The sequence below is a fragment of the Panthera tigris genome, chromosome A1, assembly GCF_018350195.1.
Source record: "Panthera tigris isolate Pti1 chromosome A1, P.tigris_Pti1_mat1.1, whole genome shotgun sequence".
Lineage (NCBI taxonomy): Eukaryota > Metazoa > Chordata > Mammalia > Carnivora > Felidae > Panthera > Panthera tigris.
The window spans coordinates 123,845,664-123,872,205 of NC_056660.1; the positions used below are offsets into that span (position 1 = coordinate 123,845,664).

At 41.4% G+C, this 26,542-nt stretch overlaps 1 protein-coding gene across 1 annotated transcript in view; it reads right to left on the reverse strand.

The window, feature by feature from the left end:
• ANKRD55 (ankyrin repeat domain 55) overlaps positions 1–26,542 on the reverse strand; it is a 595,509-nt gene that overhangs the window by 7,429 nt on the left and 561,538 nt on the right. Inside the window, exons 16-19 of the mRNA XM_042987042.1 lie at positions 23,355–23,483; positions 11,084–11,268; positions 6,832–6,999; positions 3,090–3,751 (exon numbers count right to left, since the gene is read on the reverse strand). Of these exons, the coding sequence (XP_042842976.1) occupies positions 3,090–3,751; positions 6,832–6,999; positions 11,084–11,268; positions 23,355–23,483 (1,144 nt within the window). The remainder of the gene's footprint in view (positions 1–3,089; positions 3,752–6,831; positions 7,000–11,083; positions 11,269–23,354; positions 23,484–26,542) is intronic.

Below are 26,542 nucleotides of genomic sequence, written 5' to 3' on the forward strand. Positions count from 1 at the left end.
GAATGGCAGACCCTCTAACCATTTAATGAATAAGGTCCTTTCCATTTCAAAACCCTATGATCTTGTAACTAAACATGATAAGAAAAGTACCTTGAAGTCAGTTGCATAATCATTTTAGCAAATCCATATCTTTTAAAACTCATTTATAGGCTGAAGATTCTTGGGAGATTTATCTTACCACAACTCAGTTGCCTAGAATGGCTCCTAGCTATTATCAGTGCTTAAAAACATTGGTTGAAGGGGCACCTGGGTGGCTCAGTCAGTGAAGCATCTGACTTCGGCTCAGGTCATGATCTCCCGGTTTGTGAGTTTGAGCCCTGCGTTGGGCTCTATGCTGACAACTCAGAGCCTGGTGCCTGCTTCAGATTCTGTGTCTCCCTCTCTCTCTCTGCCCCTCCCCTGATTGCACTCTGTCTCCCTCTGTCTCAAAAATAAATAAACTTAAAAACATTGGTTAAAAAATAAATGCTTTGATGTAGCCACAGCTAATTATTTAAGATTCTCTTGGAGAATTTTGCTTCTTTTCTACTATTCTGCCACTCCAGGACTTTTCAAGTCACTTCACTGGCAAATGAAGCTAATTTTCAAACCGAGTTTATTGAATTTCATTTTATTTCCAATAATACAGAAAGTTTTAGATAGTACAAATGCCATAATCTACTAGTTCTTTATCCACTATCAAATCTCTCTTCTCTCTTAGAAACAAAAATCCAACTTTTGAGGGACAGCCGCATGCTGAGATAAAAGACTGCAATTCCCACTCTCCCATGCCAATAGGCGTGACCATGTGATTAAAGTTCTGGCCAATGAGATGTAAACAGATATGTGGACTTAAGGGCAATGATGTCTTAACGGGAGCTGATTCAGCTGGGAAAATCCATGTTCCCCCTCTCTCTGTTTCTTTCCTCCTTCTCTGTTAGCCTTAATGGACCGTGAAATAACCTGAAGAATGGAAGTCATATGGTAAGCTGTGGAGCACACAGGAGGAAGGAGCCTAGGTTTTTGGTGATCATGGAGCTACCAAACACCTGGGAACTACCTACTTCAGACTTCTTTCCTATGAGAGCAATAAATTTCTATGTTGTTTAAGCCATTGTTACTTTGGTTTCTTTTACAGGAGGCTGAGCCCATTCCTAACTGACAGAAAAAGACAGGCTCTCTTGGGAACAGAAAAAGAACAAGATTTTCACAAATTTCAAAAGATTTTCAAAGGAGGAGATATTAGCCAGGACAGGACCAACTCCAGAAAGGAGGACGGGTTGAGGCCCTGGAGACCACTAAAGCATCAGAAGAAGAAGACTAATATCTTTCCTTCCTGATCCTTCTGTAGAACAAAGGCAAAAACATTACCTATGGCACTAACCACATACTTTAGTGCTTTGTGGAGGAAGTAAAATGTTGGGTGGAGTTTTTCTCAGACACCAGGATGTCTGTTTCTCACACATACATGTAAATATGTATGAGGGGAGTCATACTCTACCTCTACCTGTTTCAGACACCAGACCAGGCACACATAAATGAGGGAAGAGAGCCAGGCTCATGCTGCATATTAAACAGGAAGGAACATTTCTTTCTTTTTTTTTTAGGAAGGAATATTTCTTATTTCCAAATATATATATTCCTCCATTTCTTTTTTTAAAAGATTTTATTTCTTTATTTTCAGAGAGAGAAGGAAAGTGAAGAGTGAGTGTGAGTGGGGGAGAGGCAGAGAGAGAGAGAGAGAGAATCCCAAGCTGTCAGCTTAGAGCCCGACACAGAGTTCAAACCCACAAACTGTGAGATCATGACCTGAGCCGAAACCAAGAGTCGGATGTTCAACTGACTGAGCCACCCAAGTGCCTCATCCCTCCTCCACTTCTTACAATACACATAGCCCTCTCAGTCTTTCATTCTTCTATGTTTGACAGAAATGTGGGCTCAAGATACATCATTTTTTTCTCTTAACCCTACTATGAGAAAAACAACAGAGACACATTAATGAAGAAAAACTGACACTCCTTGGAGAGATACTAGAGACTTGGACTGGGTTGAACTGGGGACAGTGATGTCTAGCTGGTGTTCAAGGGGACAGTGGGTATTCATACCTGGCCTATTATTACCAAGTGGAATTTGGGTTCAGTGTTGCCAGGCTTTTTAATTTTTCAGAAAAGGCTAGAATTTTCTATTTTTTTATGTAATACTTGATGATTTTTAAATATTGGCAATTAATTCACTTGAAAACAAAACAAGATTCTGTGGCAATGAACTAATTTTGGAAGCTGTTTTGCAGCCTCTGCTTTAAAACAATGTTTCCCTTTCTCTAGTGTGCATCAGAATCACCTGTGGACCATTTAAAAAAAAAATATATATATATATTGCTTATATGTGTATAAAAACAAATTCTTTAGTGTGATATACTTATTTAAAGGGGGATATATACTTACTTATACCTATTTTGTGTGTGTGTGTGTGTGTGTGTGTGTGTATGTGTGTATACCCGTGTATAAAATATCTCTGGAAGAATAAACAACAAATAATATTAGTAGCTTTGGATGAGTGGCATTGGTTGGCTTGGGGAAGAGACAGCAGGGAGAATTACAATGTAAGCCTTTGGTATGTGTGGAAACTTGAACCATTAATGTGTGAATGTTACCTAGAAGGTATTGCCATTTCCTCTCCTCCCTCACCAAAATTTTGCTTCTGTAGGTCTGAAGTAGGGATTGAACACCTGATTTAAAAGCAAGCCATCACACAAACAAGTCAACCCCTCATAATTGATATTGCCACTATCCCTGGTTAAGAATCTTAGCTACTGGAAATAGTAATATTTCTGCTTTTATCTTCCAATCACTACACATATCTGCTGGGAATATAAGAAGGCACATACTTTAACTTGATGATTGCCCTCAGGGTGGAAAAGCAGAATGTTTCAATAGCCTAGAGATCTTGAGTCCAGTAGACTCAAGGAAAAATGTTGGTCCTAATCATCCATTTTGCTCTGGCCCTGCCTTCTAGGCTACTGTCACCCCAAGTTCCTAGCCCAGAACTATAGGAAACATTTCTTGGAGAGAGCCTGCCAGGAATGAGGAAGAGGGAAGCAAGGGTAATACCTGATGAAGGATTATGTAGATGAGGAAGATGTGGCAGCCCAAAGACCTCCTGGTGACCAGAGCCACTGGTGAGCAATCTGTCCAGCAGTTTATCAGAAGAAGACACAGTCCCAGCCTTACAGAACACCTGGTTAGAATCACCTCTCCAGGGGTTATCTAGCAACGCTTGGCAACCAGTTCTGTTATGCAGTAAGTCCTGCTCACTGCGGCTTTTCTGAGATCGCTGGGCCATATGATGACTACCAGAGCTCAGACCAGTATGGGAAGTGGTCCCCTGGGAAGCTGTCAGGAAGTGACTGCCCACGGTGATGGGTGGGAGACTCTGCGTTCTGATTGGTGGAAGCCCCTTGGGGCCCAGAGGCTTCTTTTCTAGCAAGAGATGTTTTGAATTCTCTGAGGTCCGCTTCTTAAGGTCAATCATAGCCACCTGATCGCCTGGCCCTTCTTGGCAGTTGGTATCCACGATGCCGTCAAAGGTGGTGATGATGTCATCGACTTCCGAGGTGTGCTCCCCCCTGTGTCGATCCCTGCTGTGATCCTTCTGATAGGCTCTCTGCTCTTCTTTTTTGTTTTTGCAGAAGATTTGGTTGAGCATGCTGAATCGTCCCTCCTTCTTCTGGGGTCTACTGCTCTGGGAAGGAAAGGGTCGAGTAGGCTCTGTTCTATGGGAATGTAAAATAACAAGGACTCTGTAAGAAGCTAGGAAGTGGTCACAATCCCCCAACCAAACACTGCCTCCCTCTATTTCATCTGCTTGAGAAGGTTGTCTTAGGTAATCCAAAGACACCCCAAAGCACTCTCAAGTCAAAGGTCAGGTGGAAGAACTTGCAAAACCCTTTGTTACTCCACTCCTTGCCATAGTTAGACTATTTCTTAGATTCCTCTTAGTCCCTCAGAAACTGTCCTTTCAAAATCTACCTCTAGATCATATATTTTCACCAAGGGATAAACTAAGTTGAAAACAGCTTAAAGCATTACTGTTCTCACTTCTCAAGCACAGTCAGTAGGGGTATAAGTTTTAAGTCACAGAGATGAAGGCTAAGGGTGAGTTCAGGCTTCAAGTGGTAGAGGCAAGGGGAGCTTGTAGAGACAGGGGAAATGTGGTTTCAGGTTTTCTCTGAAAGAGATCTCATAAGATCTAGGCATAGCTCAGACATTATCTACCTCAGGAAGCCTGCCCGTTTTATGCTATTTGAATGTTCTTTGTTTCCCTTTCAGTTTTTACTAAATTTCCTATTGGAAAATACTTTTTAAAAAAGGAAAGCGAGGGAAGAAGCTGTAGTCTGGGCTTTAGCTGCCCACGAGGAAGTGTTTGTCCCAGAGATCGGGTGTGGCAGCAGAAGAAAAGTGAGCAATGCCCAATGGGCAGGCAAATTCTAAAGAAAAAAAAGGTCAGCAGTTGTCCGACGGGCTCCTCTTATGTGGACAGTTTCCCTGAGGCACGATTCTGTTTTTCTTGCTTGGAAAATTCTGTTACTCTCTTTTGAGGCCACAACTGACTTAGTGCTTTCTGTGGTATGAGTTAATGATGAAATCTGACCCATGTGTGTGCCCTAAAAGCCAGATTGCAACATTACTCTTCAGAGTGAGATACTGTAATTTGTAATTTGAAAAACATCACCACTTGACTGTATATAATTAGTGTTTTTCTTTACAGGTCACACAGTGTGTAATTGAATCTTTATTTCCACGATGTATTTTTATCTTCATTCTTTCACCTTCCAATAGGCTTTGTGAACTATTGAATACCCCTTCTAGACCCCTAATATTACCCCAGGGGATCTCTAACATTCTTCCAAGTTGACCTCAATAGAATATAGCCCTGTGCAAATTAATGCTACTTTAGTATCTTCTATAATCTTTCCTCCTTCGGTTATAGATTGTGATTTAGGCCAGTGGGGTCTCAAAGTGTGGTCCCCTAAACACTGTGGGTGGGGTCCCCAACAGTCTTCAGTTGCTTTTGTACAATATTCATGTGCTTTTGTACAATAGAGATAGTGGGTCAAAGTATGGGCTCCTTGATACAAATCAAGACAGTATCATCAATGGACTTATGTTAAAAAATTGTCATTTAACTTATTAATGTCTGGTAAAAGTTATTAATTTTATTAAATATTGACCTTTGTGGGGTGTCTGGATGGATCAGTAGGTTAAGTCCTGGCTTCAGCTCAGGTCATGATCTCACGGTTCGTGAGTTCAAGCCCCAGGTTGGACTCTGTGTTGACAGCTCACAGCCTGGAGCCTGCTTCGGATTCTGTGTCTCCCTCTCTCTGTCCCTCCCCCACTCACTCTTTCTCTCTCTCTCTCTCTCAAAAATAAAATAAACATTAAAAAAATTTAAAAAAATTACCTTTCAGTATACACTTTTTGACAAAACAGGAAGTACCCATAAGCAATTCAACTATATAACAAAATATGACGGTTGTCTTGAGGTAAAGCACTTGTATAATTGTTTGAGTTGCCAGCTAACCTAGATACTGTTTTTTCACAGAACACCATTTTTATGACCTACAGACAAACTATGGTTATTTGCAATTGGGTATTTTCAGAAAGCTTCTCAAAAACGAATAAAATAAGCCTGTAATTTCAAGGTAAACAATTGACAGCAATTGCTGCCAATGACAAAAGTCCGGTTTTCAAGCAAAAATTAGAATTTTGAAAAACTTGTGTGCATACTGTAAGCTTGACAGATTCCTGATACATAAAGGCTCTTCCAATAAGATCAGTGGTGATATTAACAAATGTGATTTTTTAATATTGTATAATGCAATGTGTCATCTGGATGATATTCCTAATTAAGTGAACCAATATTTTCCAAATGACCAAAGCAAGATACTATAAAATCCTGTATGGGTATAAGACCCATTTAAAGTGCAAGACAAACTAATGGATTTTAACACAACAGAGTATAAAAAGTTCATCGATATGCCAATAGTTCACGTTGTAACTAACGTTTGTCAAGTTTGGATGTAATAGCAAAGGAAAAGTATCCACAATATCTGAAAATGCTACTGAAATATTCCCTTCTCCAACTGCATATTTATGCAAAGCCAGATTTTTTTCAGACACTGCAATCAAAATAACATATTGCAAGAGATTGAATACAGGAACAGATGTGGGAATATAGCTGTATTCTACTATGCTTCTATTAAGATATCGAAGAGATTTGCAAAACATTGCAAAGCTCTGCTGTTCTTCTCGTTACAACTTTTTTTTTGGTTTTGGACAAAAAGGTTATTTTTAGCTACAAATATGGTATTTATGTCAACATGTAAATGTAATGAGGTTATTATTGCTTTAAATGAATAACTACATATTTTATTAAAAATTAGTTTTAGTTTTTAGTGCTATAAATACAGAAAGGTGTAACTCCCATAAAGAAAACCCCTTGGGGTTCCCAATTTTTGAAAGTGGAAAAGGGTGCTGAGAGCAAAAAGTTTGAGAATTGTTGATTACGGAAAAAAAGAAGATTAAGAGAACGTGGCATGTACAGGGAAGAAGAAAGGGAGAAAAAGGAAAGAAGAAATGAAAGTCCAGTGGATGTTAGGGTGATGGATTTGGGCTCACTACTATAATTTTGCTCCACAGAGTAGAGAACATGTCACGATATATTAGACAGTGGCAAGCACAATATTAAGTTAGAGCTGGATTTGGGCATCGGCAAGCGAAAAAGTTTCATCCAATTTTATAAATGTTTGAGAGGAAGAAAACAATGAGTGCCTCTCCTCTCCAGTGCACTCACCTACTCTCTTGGGAGAGGAGTTGGACACAGGCTGTGTGGCCACAGTACAGGGCGTAGGCCAGGGGTGTGCTCTCCTTGGTGTCTCGCAGGTTGCTGTCCATGCCCAGCTCCAGCAGTGACTGCACACAGTCTGCCTTCCCTGCAGCTGCAGCCCAGTGCAGCGGTGTCCTGGGGGACCACATGGGAATGGCACAAGGGTCAGAGCACAGAAATGGCACAGGGTGCTCAGGTGGCAACAGTTGTTTAAAGTCTGGATGTGGCACGAAAAATGTGTGGCTATTTGCAGTGTGGAAATGGTAAGTTAAGTATCAGATGGGGCTTCAGGATGCTACAAACTGTCCTCCAGCTATAAGCATTCTGGAGCCTTGTACCCTTCTCTGGCCTTCTTGACGATGTCCTAGAAGAGGAAGTAGTGAGTCAAAAGCTATGGGCAATTTTTTTTTAAGTTTATTTATTTATTTTTGAGAGAGAGAGAGAGAGACAGAGCACAAGCAGGGGAAGAGCAGAGAGAGAGGGAGACACAAAATCCAAAACAGGCTCCAAGCTGTCAGCACAGAGTCCGATGCAGGCCTTGAACTCACAAATTGTGAGATCATGACCTGAGCCAAAGCCAGCTGCTTAACCTACTGAGCCACCCAGGCGACCCCAAGTTATGGGCAATTTTAAGGCTCTTTATACATAGTGCAAACTGTCTTCTAAGAACATTGACTCAATTTCTCCCCCTACCAGCTGTGTCCCTATTCCTTCCCTAAACTGAGTGTTATCATCACCTTTAAAAATCTTTGCCAATTTGGTAGGCAAAATGATACCACAGTGTTATTTTCTTTTGCATTTCTTTAATAGTGAGGTGGAAGTTTTGAAATACATTTTTATTTGTCACTTGAGTCTTCTGACTGAAATGACTCTTAATGCCTTTTGGCCATTTTTTTTTTCTGTTATATTGTTAGTTTTTCTTACTAATTTATGTAGGCTCCTTATATACTAAAGATATCAATACTTTTGCAAACATTTTCTCTAATTTGTTACTTGACTTTTAATTTTTATAGTGATTTTCCATAAAAGTTAAAAATAACCACATTTAATTATCTCTTTGCTTTTGTTTCTTTCAGCATTTTATACTTAGAAAGTCCTTCATCAGCCAGAAGGTAGATACATATTCCTCGATATTAAGCCTTTATTTAATTGTAAAAGCAGTATTCTCTTAGGTAAAAAAAAAAAAAAGCAGGAGGCTAGGAGAAAATATTGTCATTTTTAAACTGCCCTGGGAAAGGCTCAATCCTGAGGCAGGGAAGGAAGGCATGGAAAACTTCTTGGCTTTCTGGTGGGGCCTGAACCCTGGGCAGAAGGGTGGCCAAGCAGTCTCTCAGACATGGAGGCAGCCAAGGGGCTAGACAGAAAAGGGCTCAGTTGGAGCTATCTGTTAAGGTGCATGGGCCTTAGTACTTGGGAGAGTAGTCTTGTCCTCAGTGTGGTCAGGATCCCCATGCGTGGATTGTGTCTTCTGTCAATCAAGCATCCTCCTCCTCAGGTTATACTACTTCCCGAAATTTGAGAACACTTCATAGGACTGTGTTTCTTTTCAATACAGTGATCAATCACCCTGCTTATTTGAATATGTGGCAGATGTGACTGATTCCATCCTACTTGAGAGAGGTCTCCACACAATATCTATTATGAAACAGGATGAGGCTCCAGCCAGATTATGCCATCCTGTTTAGAGAATATATTGCCAATAAATTCAATAGATGAAGGGTTGGGCATCAATCTCATCAGGTTCACGGACACATGACAACTCACTTTGGAGCAGTGTGAAATACTTCTTTACAACAATTGTGAAGACCAAGTGTTTTACTTCTTCTGACTGCCAACATGGAAAAAGAGATCCGGAAGAACGGGGAAAACATAAATTATTTTGCAGAGAAACGGAGTATATAGAAAACTCCTAACTAATACACACAGAGCCTTTGTGGGCAATCTGCAGTATCCAATTTCAGGTTATCTAACCTGTAATTCCTTTCTTATTTCTAAATTTCCGACAAACACAGCACACAAACACACCTTTACACTGTGATAGCTGAAAATATCAAAATGTGAAGGTGGAGGGCCAGGGCCCATGACTCAGAAAAAATTCATTAGAGGTGGTTGATGAGGTAGTGTCTGAAGAGCAGGAAATGATTGATATAAGCATGCAGCATTGGTTGAGATGTCAGTAAGGAATGATTTATAGGACATGTAAACATTCCTGAGAGAATTCCCAGAAGCATGTAGGGAGAACTTGATAAAAGACTGTCTTTCCTGAAGATAAATGGGTTGGGTATTAAAGTAAAGTATGACCTCACAGGTTGATGAAACTTGAGACATTTATGCTACATGAGCTACTTCTGAGTTATGTGTTCTGTGCCATGGATCTTAGGCTAATTACACCATGTTTTAAATATCATACATCTGGGGCACCTGGGGGCTCAGATGGTTAAGCTTCCCACTCTTGAATTTGGCTTCAGTCATAATCTCACAGTTCCTGAGATCCAGCCCCAAAACAGGCTCCATGCTGACAGCACAGAGCCTGCTTGAGATTCTCTATCTCTCACCTCTCTCTCTCTCCTCCTCCCCTGCTCTCTCTTTCTCTTTCTCTCTCTCTCTTAAAATAAATAAGTAAACTTTTAAAAAATAAATAAATATCACAGATCTAGAAAGTACTTTAATATCTAGGAGGACTAGTGCCTGCATATTTTCCCTCTCTCTCTTTTTTTAAATCACTGCCTTATTTTTCTTCCCTTTGCTTCAAACACTTTCTCTCCACTAGGAGAAGAAGCATAAGGAAGTCACAATTCCTACAAATGGTTAAAGCATTTATACCTATGAAACTTCTGAAAAATTCTACTAAGACAAGCTCACAGTTTCAGTGTGAAGGTACAGCTGCAGGCTGCAGAAAACAAAACAAAACAGAGGGCAGGATTTGGCCAATTGAGGCAACAAGTGAGTTAAGCTTTGGAGCAGGAACTAGATTCTCCTGGAGATTTTACTTCACTTTGAACTCTTGTAGGATCTTATCTTTTGTACTTTTTTTTCCTACCTTGGTTTTACTTTCTTCCCTGAGGCTTGAGGAACTGGATTTCCTTTGCTAAGTGTATGATAATGCAAACTGGGAAATATCCTATTTGGAACTGGTTGTGAAAGTATTTTAAAGTCGGTAAACTTTTCTCCAGCCCTCCTTTCTTAAATGTGTTGCTTTCTTCTTTTTTTTGGTTCATTCACCTTTTCTCTTCATGTAACTTCAGTCCTGTTACTGTCTTACCTGCTCAAGATCAATATCTGACCTTGGGAAAAGGTCTACTTTCAATGATCTACACTTCAATTTTAATTAAAGTCATCATGTTAACCATCTCCAAGTCCTGAGACTCATGTGCAACTCAAGAATTTTTCCCAGGTGTTACAAGAATTTCAGGTATAGGAGAGTAGGAGGTGCTTCTTGGGATTTACCTGAAGTTAAGATAAGTAAGTGGCTAATTTTGCACTTCAACAGAAGAGGGCAAAAAACCCATACATAGCATGTAAGCCTTTTACTTATTTTCAATAGTCTTGTTTGTTGTTATATTATTCTTGTATTTCCATTGAATCAATGCCTAACCAAAACAAAGATTAGATAAGCAGTGTAATTGAAAAGCTCTAATAGTGATGATGTACGAAAAGTTCTTTGTTTAGAAGAGGGGGGTACAAGGAGGGTACAAGTCTTCTTTCATTGCTGACTACCTCTGGGATAAGTCTCTTCCCCTTTCTGGATCCAGCTTCTTTTTCCTTGCCAATGTATTTTTAATGGTTGGGAAAAAAAGAAAAACCTGAAAAATGTCACATCTAGTTCTGAATACAAAACTTGTCTTACGCTCTTGTCTGGATAACAAGAACTTACAGACTTTATGACATAATCCAGGAATGATGAAAAAAATAAGACTTACTGTTAAGAAATAAAAAGTGCATATATAGCAGGAAGCTGACATACAGAAAGCCTTCTGAGAACATTTAGCAAAAAGTGGAAAGTCTGACAATACTGTACAGTCACAGCATTTCTTTCCATAACAATGATTTTTCCTGCCCTGACTAAAATAGAGCAGTTTTTATTGTCACAAGCACATGTGTGAATATTACCGGCAGTCAAGGATATAGTCATATAGGATAACCCCTTAACCATGTTCTTTATTTTAAGATAAAGAGAAGATGGCTGTTAGTTCCCAACACTTTGAGTTGCTACCAATACCTGTCGTCCACATCCAGAGCCTGCAGGTTGCACTCAGGCACTCTCGCCAGTTCGTTAATAATGTCGCTGAAGCCTGCTGCTGCGGCAATGTGCACACATGTCTTCCCACTCTCGTCATCATAGTTGATTATGGATGGACCCTGGTGGTGGCTCAGGATGATGGAACACAGAATTCTATTTCCACTCTGGAGGAGAGAGTCAAAGGAAGCTCATTATGTATCATCCAGTGCTCTTCCCGGTCTATGAATGTTAAGATAAAATGCAAAGAAAAAAATGCAAAAAGAAAAAGAAAGGAAAGGAAAACTAAAAAGGGGAGTAAACACATTTTAACAAACCCTCCAACAAACTCCCACTTGCCTCTTGTCACTGGAAGGATTTTTGTTTCCCATAAGAGCTAAATTGTCTTCCATCATTAGCCAACTAACAAGGACTTAAATTAAATACAGGTGTGACTGACATGGGGGGGGGGGGGGGGCTACCTAGACAACAACTGGTTCATCAAATCTATTTTTTGTTTTTTTTTTCCCCAACTAGGGCAGAGGTTGGCCCCTGAGAAACCAGAAAAGTGAAAAAAATTTTTAAACAATGATTTTTTTAATGTTTATTTATTTTTGAGAGAGAGAGAAAAAGAGAGGCAGAGAGGGAGGCAGAGAATCCGAAGCAGGCTCCATGTTGTCAGCACAGAGCCCAATGAGGGGCTCAAACCCATGAACCCTGAGATCATGACCTGGGCCGAGACTGGACCTTAACTGACTGAACCACCCAGGTACCCCAGAGTGAATTTTAATGTTAACAAAATGACCAGGATGAGTACTTGCTGGTGGCAAAATGATGACCAAGATGATCCAGTAATGATCAGATTGCTACAAACTGCATGAAATTTAATATCCAAAAATCCTTGGTGAAAGTAAATGGATCATAATTAAGTAGTTAGTCAATAAGAAATCAACAAATATGAGAAAGAAAGAACTTCAGGCAACCATCTAAATTGGGTCCATCTCTGTGTAGATCTATAATAAACTTTTCATCCTATCTTTGAAAGGAGGCTATTCTATACTTTTTTAAGTAGCCCGTCCAAGTCTTAAAAGTTACCAATTCTTCCTTGATAGTGTCCTATATCTCTTCAGCTTGCACAAATAGGTAAGTAAAATCTGTGCATATTACTGGTGTTGAATACCTTTCATTGACCTGAAAAAAAAAAACTGCATGAGCGTTTACAGTTTCAAATGACAATAAATTTTCATTGGCCAATGAAAGAGATTCTCATTTTATATCATACAATAGAAACTCTAATCCTTCAGATTCTCCTGATATCTCTGGAAAGATTATAAAACAATCCAAATAATTCATTAGCATTTTAATTTTCTGATTGAGTCCACAGAAAGACCCTGTAACTCCATGCACTAGGACTTATGGGTAGAATGGAGGTCCCTAGGAGGATTAAGAGCAGGTTAAGGAAATAGAGGAGCAAGGTATAGTTCTGGAAGCCCAGAGCTGGACCACAAGCTAGGGTCAGAGACCTGGGCAAGAAACAGAGTTGGATTTTTAAAAAGCTGCAGTTTTGATATACTTCAAATGCTGTTCAACGGCTACCTCCTGATACATTGTTCCGTGTAAAATTTCCTGTTGGTCTTCTTCACGCTGTGTTATCCTGTTTATTTGACCCCACGGCTGGAGTCAGTTTTCACAATTCCATGGAACAGCACTCATTCATTTCACCTTTCCTCTTCCTTTCCCTCCCTTGTCTCTGCATTCTCGGCTCTCCGGATTTCCCATTACTCAGCTTGTTGCTGGCTCACAATGGGCAATTACACTGTGAACCCTGGAAATGTGCTTGCACTGTATGAGAGAGGGCAGCTGACATGAGTTCTACAACCTCTTGCAGGACAAGGGCCAGGGGCCCTCACAACTCTCAACTCTGAGGTGCAGGAAGAGAGCTGAGTGGGCATTAAATGCTGCAACCAGGGCCAGATACATAATGTGTGAGGCTCAGGGCAAAATGAAAATGTGGAGTCCCCTGTTGATATGGCAGGAAAGAAGCTCAGTCCTTTCTTCTTGGTGTCTTTCTTGACATGGCACAGTGATTTTTATTTGCTATTTATTATTGTGCTCCTTTGGGCTGGAGAGTCTTACTACTAGAGCAAACCCTCACAGGTTCCTGGGCCTTCCTCTTGTAACCTGGCACATGCTTGATCCTGACCCTCCTCAGGTCTGTGTCCAGATCCCTTGCCAGGAGGCTGAGAGTTTGTCCTAGAGAGGTGGGGAAGCAGTACTGTGTGAGCCATGGTACCAGTGTCCTTTCTGACTTCACTTACAAAACAAAAATTCAAAGATAAAATTAATGAAAATTTTCAGATGGCGGCCACAGAGCATTATACCCCAAGCACAGGGATCTCTTTTGAGCATGGGACCCGCTTTGGCTATACTGGTCACAGGCCCATAAAGTGGTTCCTACCCTTAAGCTTCTTCCTGCTCTTCCTCTCATCTTCCCTCTTATATCCTCTTGCTCCTTCCATCCTTCCTTTGTCTATAACAACTTTTACATTATTTGGATCAATTGATGAAGTTCTATGGCAGGCCTGTTGCCAGAAGTTGTTTACACTGAACACATCCAAGCTTCTGTGCCTGCTTTATCAATTTTTCTAAGATTCCTTCACCTGATGTTACTTAAACATATTTTGAAGGAGTCTAAAATACATTTAAAACAATCAAGAGCACCCCACCCCCAACATGCACACCTTTTAAAAAAGTACCATTTGAGGGAGAAAACAGAAGCAAAGAGCGTCAGTTCAATGTATTTATTTTGTTTATAATTTCCTGGAACAGCAAAAGAATTCAGGTTGCCAAGGTGATTCAAAGGGCAAAGTGCCCTGTCACAATTCTCTCTTTGTGTGAAAGGGGGAGTGTCAAGCACAGATAGAAAAAACAATACCCATCTCCTCACCCTGTGTCTTCCTCCCTCCTCGCCTGACCCTCAGAGCAGTCATTTTTGGAAGTCACACTGAAATTGTGTTGCTTCCCAGGACTCTGCACCAGCCTATTCTGGACCCTGACCAGGCAGGCCCAGTCAGCAGTGCCCCTGAGGACTGAAGTGTCACACAGCTTCTCTAGATGAGAAGCTTATCTCCAACCTTATCCTTTTCCTCCAAAATATCTTCTATCCTGAATTTTCCAGGCAAGGCCTTTGCCTCTATACCTAGATCTCACTTCTACAACATTGTCACTGTATTTCCTTTTCTTAACGTTTTTTTTTTTTTTTTTTTTTTTGAGACAGAGAGAGACAGAGCATGAACAGGGGAGGGGCAGAGACAGAGGGAGACACAGAATCGGAAGCAGGCTCCAGGCTCTGAGCCATCAGCCCAGAGCCGGACACGGGGCTCGAACTCACGGATCGCGAGATCGTGACCTGAGCTGAAGTCGGACGCTTAACCGACTGAGCCACCCAGGCGCCCCAGTATTTCCTTTTCTTTAAGAAGAAGGTGCTCCCAGGAATAAGGGTGATAGCTACTTTTACTTTGTGTAGACTTTGTGTGCCTGGCACTGTTCTAAGCATTGTCACATGCCAGCTTATTTAATCCTGGTAAGAACCCTGTGAAGTAGGTACTCCTATGATCCCCATATTGTAGAGCAGAATATGGAGGCATGTGGGAATCAAGTAACTTGGCCAGGGTGACAGTCAAGAAGGGACATGGCCAGGATGGACAGCCTGTCTGCAGAGCCCTTGCACTTCACCACTACACCATTCTGTCCCTGAGAAAAGGAACGGTCTGTTTATCTGATCCTTCATGTTCATACTGGGGAAACAGAAGTAAAAATGCCTGCTTAGACTGCAATGTCAGAAGCAATGATGTGTGCCTGGCCAAATGAGACCTTTCACAAAGTGAAACATGAGGTGCTTTTAAAGCCTTTGCTCAGAGGGTTGCCATGGTACACCCCCACAGGAATTTGAGGGGCTCAAGAGAGCACTAGTCTATGAGCTGGGGCCTCAGGCTCAGTGGTTTCCTGGTGACAGCATTTCCTTCTTGGCAAGCTGGCCATGTCAGCCAATGGTAGGCTCCAGGCCTGGGAGGCCAGAGAGGGTTACAATGACCAAGGAGCACCAGGATAGAAGGAATGGGGTGGTGCTTAGAAGAGCCCTCAGGAAGAATGGAGAGTGGGATTCCTTTCATTAAACAGGGGAAGTAACAAACTGTACAGATCCTATTCTTATGGAGCTCTGGAATTCTGCATTGAGTGGCCAGATGTGGACTGTGGATTTATTTGTTTTCTGTTGTATTTGTTTTGTTTCTGTCCATGGATAATCCATACAGTTGCCTTCATGTGCTCTGAAAACTGCTGGGAACTACCAAGTGCTAGTCATTTTCACTTTACACCTCGTGAGAGAGGGTTCATAAGAGGCTTTGTGTGATATAATTATTTATAAGAAATGTATATATAGTCATTCAGATAACCAAAATATATTTCTCAGATTCCTGAAAATGCTTCAGAACGATAAAGGTGAAATGAGTGTCTTGTTATTAATGAAGGTGACTTTTTGACCCCACCCAAGGGTGGGGCTGATAGCCAAGAGGACCAACCATGTGATTAGAGGGTTGGAACTGCCATTATCCCCACCCTAAAACCTCCAGAGAGGGGAGAGGGGCTAGAAGTAGAATCAGCTGACAGCCCACGACTTAGTTAAATCATGACAATGTAATAATGCCTCAAAAACTTTTTTAGTTCTTTTTCAGAGCTTCCATGCTTGGGGAACCAGAAGGCTTCCATGTGCTACCAAGCCAGGCCTCAAGGTCCATGAGGATAGAAGTTCCTTTCTTTTGGACCTTACCCTATGTATCCCTTCAACTGGCTATTGACTCCTATGCTTTATCACATCCTTTAATAAAATGGTAAATGTTAGTGTTTCCCTGAGTTCTGTGAGCTGCTCTAGAAAATTAATCAAATCTGAGGAGGTCAGTGGAACTTCCAGTCTTTAGCTGGTACATCAGAGGCACAGGTAACAGTCTGGGGCTTGAGATTGGCATCTGAGGGGCAGCCTTGTGGGACTGAACACTTAACCTTTGGAGTCTGATGCTATATCCAGAGATATCTGTCTGTCTGTCTGTCTGTCTGTCTCTCTCTCTCTCTCAAAAATAAATAAACATTAAAAAAAGAATTTTGCTATAGGCAGATGGCTAAAAAACATTACAATATTCTTACTGTAGACCTTTTTTATTCTAGGTGACCTTCCAAAGAGTCTTTGTGGAAGATTTTGGACTAGTTTTTATTACCACATGTCTGGGGAATAAGCTCTATGGTGGCTTCTTCTTGGAGGGCACTCCAAACACCTTCCTTCTTTTGGAAGCAGTGGCATATTTGCATCACTTATCCCATGATGGTGATTAGATAAATCATCGCTAGGGTTGTAGATCATACAGCCCTCTTAAAGGTGAGAAGAACTAGCCCATCAGTTAAGCTAGAGCCAGATATGTCAGGCTGAGAATGAAGCTCCAAGGAAAGATCTACTCATCTACATGAGGTGAACATTTGAGAGTTGAGAGTCTAGGGCTAACCAGATTAAAAAAAAAAAAAAAAAAAAAAAAAAAAGGTGCCTAACAGCCTAGCTCAAAGTCTGGAACTATCTTCATGGTTAGCCCTTTGGACCCAGGCTTTACTGCTTGGCCTGACTCCGGAGGCCACTATACCCCAAAGCCTGGGGCTAACTCTCGTGGAGAGCTAGTACAAGACAGAAATTGGAGGGATGGGGCATGAGGCATGGTGACCCTCAGCTGCTGAACTACTTCATTTCATAGGTTTTCTGATACTTTGGAAAACAAACAAACAAACAAACAAACACAAAACACAAAACACACACACCAAAAAACTATAGGAAAACAAACTACTATAGTATAGGAAGCAAAGAAACAAACAAAAAACAAAAAACAAAACTCCTTTCTTGCTCTGTTAATGTGTAGAAAGGGGTTAAATCCCACTTTTGTCTGATAAGATGAAGGCCTCCAGGATATCTCTACCCTGTCCTTGCTAAATGTTATGACTAGGGATCTTTCTGCTGAAATGAAGCCTAGCAGAGAGTAATACTCAATAAATATTTACTGAGCAACAAATAAATAAATGAGTAAAACAAGCCTTACAAGCTACAAGCAAAGCCAAACAGAATACCCATCCTTTTTAGCTTCTCTGTCTTCTCCTCATTGTCTTCTTTCTTTTACTATTTCACTTGTGTTCACTCCTAGGTGAGTCCCTGTTATTTTCTCCTTTTACTGCATCCCTTCCTCACTATAACCAAGCACTGGGGAGCTGACACATGTGGCCACTTAAACTTAGGTTGCCCTTCAAGACTTCAGTTTCCTAAGCAGGTTGGCCTTTGCTCCCAGAATGATGGATTTTGCAAATATTTTCTTTGCTTACTTTGGGCTTAGTGGCTTTGTAGTCTTCCTGGGAATCATATGGCCTGGGTGCCTACGTGGGCACTGGGTGTATCTGGTCAAATGACAACCTCCTTGTGCACTAGTTTCTTTACTCGTGAATTGAATAGTGGGATTACATGATTTACTTTGGTCCCTTGCAGCGCTGAGATTCTCTCACCTTAGGAATTAGACCCCACTGGTATATGACACTTATCCATTGTTATTCTGAATATATTTAGGGTAAAAGTATATTTATAAGACTTTGATTCAATCCAGAAGGCTGACCACAGGTCTTCACTACAGGAAGGAGGAGGATTCCATATTGGACCAACTGGACCAAACCAGTCTCAAGCACTAGAGGCTTAAAGGTTATATTAAAGAGCTATTAGGGTGTGTGTGTGTGTGTGTGTGTATTTAATTTCCTTAACCACATAAGTACATACTGAATGAACAAACATGAAATAGTTGTTTTTTATTATCATAATTCTTTTCTTTCTACCCTCCCTTGAAAAATGCACTGAAAGAAAAGTAATTCTGAGGAAGATTCCAAATAAACACATTTTCTAGTAAGCAGAGGAGGGAGCTAGTGGCAAGATTTGAGGGACAGTAGATACTTGCCACCTTCACTGACCAGCCATCATATCTATGCTAGAAATCCTATGATTAGAAAAACCTCCCTGCTATTAAGACTTGTACATTCCTGCAAGACTCAGTTAAGGTAACAAATGGTATTATAAAGAAAGAACCCAATAAGCCATTAATCTCATTGATTTGAGATGGGTAAGTTTATTGGACAGAATTCAGTGAAACCTCTTGGAGGACCTAAGATTCACAAAGATCTGTTCTGGGTCTTGAGACACATCTACCTGAATAAGGCACAATACCTTTAAGCACACAGTCTAGAAGGAAAGAATCAGGCATCCCATTGCCTACGCCACCAGTCCTAGATGTTTAAGAAAGCACTAAATGTGCAACTTGGAGGGAACAATTCTGGAAGGGAGCTTAATAAAGAAGGTGGCATTTAGTTAGGCCTTCAGGAATAAGAAAGAATATGTAGAAATTCTTCAAGTGGAAGGGATGATGTGGGGAGTGCAAGAAGGATTTCACCAAAAGAGAAGAACGTGATTAAGGTGGAGACAGAATGAATCTCTGGGAGTGGGTAGGGGGTGGGGAGTGGTTGCTCACAACAGTAGGTGTTAGCCCAGGGAGTTTGTTCTGCACCAAAAAATGGAACTCTTTGAAGGTTTTTAAGCCAAAGACCAACAGTGACCATAACTGTTTTGGTGGGATAACAGTTGTATTCATACATTCCTTTGGGATTTGTTGAAAGAGCACTTGGTGGCAATGTGAGAACAGAATGGAGAAGAAAAGGGCTGAAAGTAGGAATACAAATACTGAAACTGTTCAGGTGAAAGATGGTAGAAACCTGAGCTAAGGAAGTGATGGCAGGTGTACAAAATTGTCTCTACTTGCTCTTCCAGGCTTACCCTCCAAACTTTTTCCATCCTGCTCTTTACTTTTTAGCCTGTATGAATTGCATCAAATGGACTCCTTTGTTTTCCTGTTGGGTTTGGCCAATGAGTGGCACTGACAGGAGATGGGTGTAGGAGGACAGAGACTGAGGTGTTTATCATTCAGTTCTCTCTCTGCCAGGCCACAGTTTGTTCATTCCATCAAAGGCTACCTGTACTGTCCTGGGACCTCTCCTACAGCTCTAGCTTTTTCTGTCTTAGTAACCGCTCCCTTCCATGCCCTCTTAGGCCCAGATGCCCTAATGGCAACGTACTGTGGTATGGAAATAGCCTCTTCATGACTCCCTACCAGATTTATCCCATGCAAATGGGCTGTTTCCTGGTACAACCATGACCTATACAGTGGGGATAGAAAGTAGGTAACAGAGATGTGGGAACGGAGGAGGTAGAATTGAGGAGTCTTGATAATGAAGGGACAGTGAAGGGAGATAAGAAAGGAGGGTTCATGGACCATGCAGAGGCCTTTTGGCTTGGGCTACCAGGAAGATGGGAGTGTGGCAGGAAGGAGAGATCACGGGTTCAGTTTGGACATGACCAGTTTGAAGTGTCTGGGAAATGATGTAGAGAGGCCCAGGAGAGCTAGAAATATGAGTCTAGAGTTCAAGAGAGATGTCAGATGGAACTCACTGAAGGTTTTTAAGCCAAGGACCAACAGGGGCCATAACTGTTTTGGTGGGATAACAATTGTATTCATACATTCCTTTGGGATTTGTAGAAAGAGCACTTGGTGGCAATGTGAGAACAGAATGGAGAAAAAAAGGGCTGAAAGTAGAAATACAAATACTGAAACTGGTGAGAATGTTCTGATGGGAATGATAGCTGAAGCGACAGGCTTTCTGAGGAACAGAGTGAGAAAAAGACTGGGAACTGAATTTCTGCCTTGTGGAGGAGAGACACCCGTGTGGACTCCTGATAAATCGGTGTCCTCACATGCTCTGAAGGGACTGAGATGCCATCAAGAGAGACTGGATGGGGTCAGGGCTCTGCTCAGTGCTAACCAAGACAGAGGCAAGCACCAGGGTCTCCTGGGAAGACAGGAGGGGCGAATGAGGGCAGTGGGCCCACAGGAGGGCACCACCAGTTACCAAGAGACCTTAGAGTTGGGGCAGAAGCCCAATTCCAGATCACTTCACGGACCTAATGTTTCCAATCTTTCCTGCCTTGGTTAATCTGGGTCGAATACAGAGGCTTTATTATTTCAGAGTGCTATAGCTTTAAATGTGGTCTCATGTGGTCCAAGAGAAGAGCAGGAAGTTCAGGGAAAGGAATAAATGACAAAGGGAAATAGACTCATTCATGTGGAAAAACTGTAAATGGAGCACAATGCTGGTCCTGTACTATAAATTAACAAGAAGTCTAAAGCAGGCAAGTGTCATCGTGGTTTCAGCTGACATTTGGAATTACCCTTAGCCTTCTTTGCAGAGTAAAGGCCAGGACGCACCACTTCTGAATTCCACTGCTAACCACAAGGAGACAGAGGGTGCACGGTTTTCCCACAACTGTGATTCTTAACCTTTTGGGGGGTAGTTACTGATCCTCACTGAGGAAGTGAAGAAAGTCATGGATGCCTTCCTCAGAAAAAAGTGTGCTAGCATACGCTCACACTCACACATAGCATATTTCATACAATTGTAAGGGTTTTAGAAGGAACCTGCCTTGTTAATCTTTTTACACCCAATGCCAGATACACGGTATGTGCTCAAGAAATATATATTAAGCAGTTGAGTCAATAAATGAGTGACACGATATGCTTATACAAAATCATGGTCAAAAATGCAAATATCTTATGTAGGAGTAGCTAAGGTTTTAGTGCCCATTAATATGAATTCATTTATCATAGTGTTTTTGATGGGGTTTTGGAGTGATGGGGGTCTGGAGCCGACCAGAATTCCTGAGATGTCTTTGGTGCAAAAAAGTTATTAAAGCACCGGACAGGACCTGTGGGCATAAAGAGCTGCACTGGGGTTGTGAAGAGTGACTGGTTATACGCTCTGGAGTTGGGGGAGATAAAGTCAAGAGGAAGTTTCTTAAAGGGATTTCCATGTGCTAAAGAAGACTCACAGATTACTGAAGCCTTAGCTATTGTCAGGCTAAGGTTGTTTTTCCCTCTAGCAAATCATTATCAATAATAATAGGGAGTTCCTGGAGATTAGGCTACTGATAAGATTGCCTTTCTTCTTGTAATTTACTAAGATATTTGTAAACTGATGGAGACTCAGGTCCTTTGATCTCTATCAGTTCAACTATTTGTTCTCAGTCCTTTCCTTTGTTCTTGGTCAGCCAGCAGTGCCTGAGGAATATCACACATATTCCACCTGTGGGGGTGGGGGGAGGAGAGGGGGTTTGTGAGGTGTCAGCTTACCTTATGCTCCCTCATCAGTTTTCAACCCTACGTGCATATTGCGGTCTGCTGGGATGAAGCAAAGCTTTAAAAAATATGGATGCCTGGGCTCTACTCCAGAAAAACTGACTGAAAATCTAAGGATGTGAGGCTTGGGTATCCAATATTGCTTAAAAGCTCTTCAGATGATTTTAAAGTGCAGACAGGACTGCAATCAATGTAGCAGGTTAAAAGCTATATCATCTAGTAGGGAGAAAGAATATGATGATGTGGGTATGATAACTAAGCTGTTGTGGAAGAAATCAGGAACCATAATAAAAATGGTTATCTATTCCAATTACCTAGCACATTACATAGTGCTGTCATATGCACAATCTCATTCATACCCCAAAGATACACTGATAGTTAAACCAAGAAGGTATTGGTGATTTTCCTCAGATCAAAACCATGTCTGTCAATACAAACAGATTTTCTGACTTTTCATTTTGCCAAACTGCCTCTTAGAGGGTGAGAGCAAGGGTTCCCACCCCTGAAGAGTCCAAATTAGAAGATGTGGAGGGGGGGTCTGGGGACCTATAATTTTACAAGCATTGCTGATGATTCCATTGCACGTGCAGGACTAGAGCAGCAACTCTAAATTGGGGGTGGGGTGGAGGAAGTGGGAGCAGAGATGTGAACCCCATCAGAAATCTGTGGGATTAAAACTCAAGTATGATGAGGATGAATACAGGAAATGCTTGATTTGGATACCACTTTCACATCAGCTGAGCATCAGCACACATGGTTGCCCAACCAGAGGACAGCACCCCGGGGGTCAGGGTGGGAGATTAGATACTGAAAGTATGTAGGTGGATGCTACAGGCAGGTGGGGATGACAAAATAAGTTTTGCTCACTTCACAGTTTTGCCCAGGGCTGGTGCTGGTACAGAGTAACTGAAGCCAGAGTTGGAGGGACAAAACCAGAGCAGTTTCCAAATCACTTCTGTTTGCCTCTTCCCTCAGGCCTGAAAGTGCCAGGTGCCCATCTCTGGTATGCTTGGCATGTGAAACAACTGAATGTAACCGCCATCAAAACAGGCAGAAACTCCTCTTACAAGGATCCTGGCAGCAGTATGGCAAGAGTGCCTTATTGAGCTGGTGAAGATAAACAGTGGAGGTGTCTATGCTTGGGTATCATAAGACAGAAAAGGCTAGCAAGTTTGTTGAAATGATGCATATTACTGCTCTCCTCTGAAGGATGGAGGAAATGACTCTTAGTTGATCATTCCTCTTGCAAATAGAAAGCCCGCCAATAAATGTTAGCCATGATCATTCTTTCACCTTAGTCTCACTTTCCCCCTCATTGGGCTATAGATTTCTTGGGCCTATTCTGATTTCTTCAGTCATGTGTACTGATATAGACTGCCTTTTGTGATCATGAGGTAGCATTATAAGGCATGATTTTCATTGCTCAGGACAGAATTCAGGGTCATCTGGAATAACTCTGCTTTGGAGGATTTGGAAGGAAGAAGAGAGTTATGGTTCAAAGACTTTGAAGAGATTTTCCTAGTATATCTTTGAAGGTTTTTCCTGGTGTGCTGTGAGCTACTAAGCAAGCATGTGGATGGAGAGAGCAAGAGAGCAAGGGAGAGAAGTGTTATGTGTCTGCTTACATGTATGTGTGCATGTGTGTGTGCGTGTGTGTGTGTGTGTGCATGTCTGTATATAACATCCAAAGCAGGCTGTCTTCCTCCTCTGTATCTTGGCGTGGTTTCTTCTCCACAAGTGATGCACTCACATCTTCCAAATGGACAGGTTTGCTGTTGCCCCTCTGGATATGAGGGATGGGAGGAGTGCAGAAAATCTTACTTGCTCTAGCACACTAATAACCTCCATATCACTGCAGTGGCTGTGCCTTTGATAATTCCATCTTTCAGTTCTGACATACTCAGAGAACTGTTAACATTGCTTCACACCATCTAAACTTGAGACAAGTTTGCTGGCCAATTTCTCACCTGGACTGCCCAGTGCAAAGCTGTTTTAAAGTCTTTATCCACAAGAGTGGGGTCTGCTCCTTTCTTCAGCAGCATTTGGGTGTGTTGAGGCCGGTTGTGGAAAGCTGCCCAGTGAAGTGGTGTCATTCCCTATAAAACCACAGTCAGAAAGGGGAGAGGTGAGCAGAGGCTATCAGGAAGGAAAATGGAACTCACATTGTCTCCTCAGGCCAAGGGCCATCACCACATAAGTTGGTTGCTGCCTGTCAGTTCATTCATTCCTTAAGCCATTCAATCAACAGATATTTACTGAGTTTCTGCTTTTTGCCAGGAAAATAAGTGTTGAAGATACTGTAGTGAATTAGATAAAGAAGATCCTTGCCCTCATGGGAATTGCAGTGTGGTAGAGGAAGACAGATAACAAATGCAAATGAGCAAAAGGATTTTCCAGATTGTGCAATGCTATCAAGACTGCAAATGGGGTACTGTGAGAGAGTAATTGTGGAGTTATTGACTATTCTACATGGGCCTCTATGAGCTAGGCTGGGGAAAACAGAACAGCAAGCACCAAGCCACAGAGGCAACCACTTGTAACTGGGGTCACGCTAACCTGCCATATCCCACCGCAAGGAGTTTTACTGCAATATCTCCAGTGGCTACAACAGAGACTAGATAAATAGCTGTTGAATAAAAGAAGGAATGGAGTGGGAGAGATATCCACGTGAGATGAGTCTGGAGAGGGAGGCAAGGCTGATCCTGGGAATATGGGTTGGGGATACCAACTCTGAATAAAGCATTCACAGTTTATTCTAAAGTCACTGCAAAGACACTGAAGGGTTTTAAACCAATGTTGACATGATCTGACCTCCATTGTTTAGAAGAAACCACTCTGTGGTAGCTTGGATGAACCTATATGGTGAATCCCAACTTCTTTTAGAGTTTAAGGTCACACACTTTAGTCATCATTTAATAATAAAATGAGCTTATGCTTGGAAATGGTAACCAAGAGGAACCAGTATTATTTGGGAGTGTACTGTGAAAAGATGGCCTCTTCTCCTTCCCCACACCTCTCAATTACACAAAATATATCTAAAATGACTCTAGATTAAGATGACTGGTAAAGGAGATAAAGGGGTATGGGCATCTTTAAAGTTCTTTTTATAGTCATCTCTGCAGATAAATAAAGATATGAGTCTAATATTTATTGATCCAAAGACTTTTATGAATTCTTATGTATATTATTTCACTTAATTCTCCAAACAACATTCTGAACTAAGTACTATGGGGAAATCTGCTATGTGTTCACCAAACTCTATTTCCTCTCCCTCCAAGCCACCACACTGGGTACATTCCCCAGCCTTCCAGCAGATGGATATGGCCATAAGACTGAGTCCTGATCACTGCAATGTGGACAAAAGGGGTGGCCTGCATAGAAAACAAAACCCACGTGGTCTTCCATACCTTCTCTCTTTCCTCATTCAACGAATGCAGAGGACAAGGCTAAAGAAGATGCTAGAACCACATTTAATTATGAAGCCCAGGACCCTGACTGTTGAGGGGGAGTAAGCCTACCTTGTTGACCAGTATTGGACTACGATTCTAAATAAATAAGCTTTTGTGGCAACTGAGTGGCTCAGTTGGTTAAGCGCCCATCTTCGGCTCAGGTCATGATCTCACATGAGCCCCAGGTAGGGCCTCTCTGCTGTCAGCACAGAGCATGCTTCGTATCCTCTGTTCCTCTCTCTCTGCCCGTCCACTCATTCTCTCTCTCTCTCCCTCTCAAAATAAATAAGTAAACTTAAAAAAAAAAAAAAAGAAGTAAGATTTTACTGTATTAGGCCACTGAATTTTTGAGTTAATTGCTATAGCAGTTGACCAACGTTAACAGGTACCACTGTCCTTCTCATTTTATAGAAGAGGAAGCCCAGCTCTAGAGAAGTTCCCAAGTCTGTGAATGAACACGGAACTGAATCTAGGGTTTGAGGTTTGTGGGGAGCTGGGATTAGAATGTTAATCCCCTTGGGGCACCTGGGTGGCTCAGTTGGTTGAGTGTCTGACTTCGGCTCAGGTCATGATCTCACAGTTCATGAGTTCGAGCCCCGTGTCGGGCTCTGTTCTGACCGCTCAGAGCCTGGAGCCTGCTTCAGATTCTGTGCCTCCCTCTCTCTGCCCCTTCTCTGCTCATGCTCTGTCTCTCAAAAATGAATAAAAGTTAAAAAAAAAATTAAAAAAAAAGAATGCTAATCTCCTTGACCAGGTTGAAAATTCTAAATCATTATATTACAGTTTACTTTCAAGCTATAGGTGACATACAAGTGAGTCTCCCGGTATATTCTTGAGGATATTTTAAGAAATTGGTTCCATATGGAAAAGAATGCTGATACTACAGCAGTGGAACTTCTTGTTATTATTCTGACAGCTGAATATTTGCTTGGGATTTAGAATAACTCAATGCATTTCAAAAAGCCCTCTTCATTATAAAATTGACCCACTGGAACTAGAAATCTGGGCTCAAGGGAATCAGATTATTCTTATTATGCATGGATTTCCCCTTCCCAGTGCTGATTACTTTTTGCTTCAGAGTCATTGGCTTAATCATAAAGGGCTATCAGTATCCAGCGTTAAAAGACATCAAAGGAAATTTTAAGTCACTCGAGTGTAAACTTCATTAGGGTAGGTCCTTATCCAATGTCTCAATACCTGGAGCTTAGAACAGTGTCAGGAACAGTGTAGATCGTAAGTAGTCAGTAGTTACTTAAAATGGATGTCTTAATGGTCCTTGATTGAATTTTTTGCTTTTGTAATATCTAGCTTTGCTTTTAAAAATTATATACATTTTTAAAGAGGCAAAACACTTCTCCTTTACAGAAAATGAACTTTTCTGATATGGTCATTGTTACTAACTCTTTGACTGAAACCTGGTAGAATTTTTGATGAGTTCTCCAAAAGGTAGATGGCAATCACTGAGTGTATATGAGAACTCTGTGTGAAATGTCGTTATGAATTAAATGGTGATCATGCACTGCTAATCATTATCTCCTAAACAGAACTGCTAAGCTTCAAGAGTTATTTCCTTAAAACAACACCACCCCCCTGCCAAAAAACCCTTAAAAGCCCAACTTCTGCATGTTTTGGTAGAGTGAATGGGGTGGGGAGGAGCATTACCATTTTTTATATACCTACTTCCTGTCAAGAAATTTATATATATA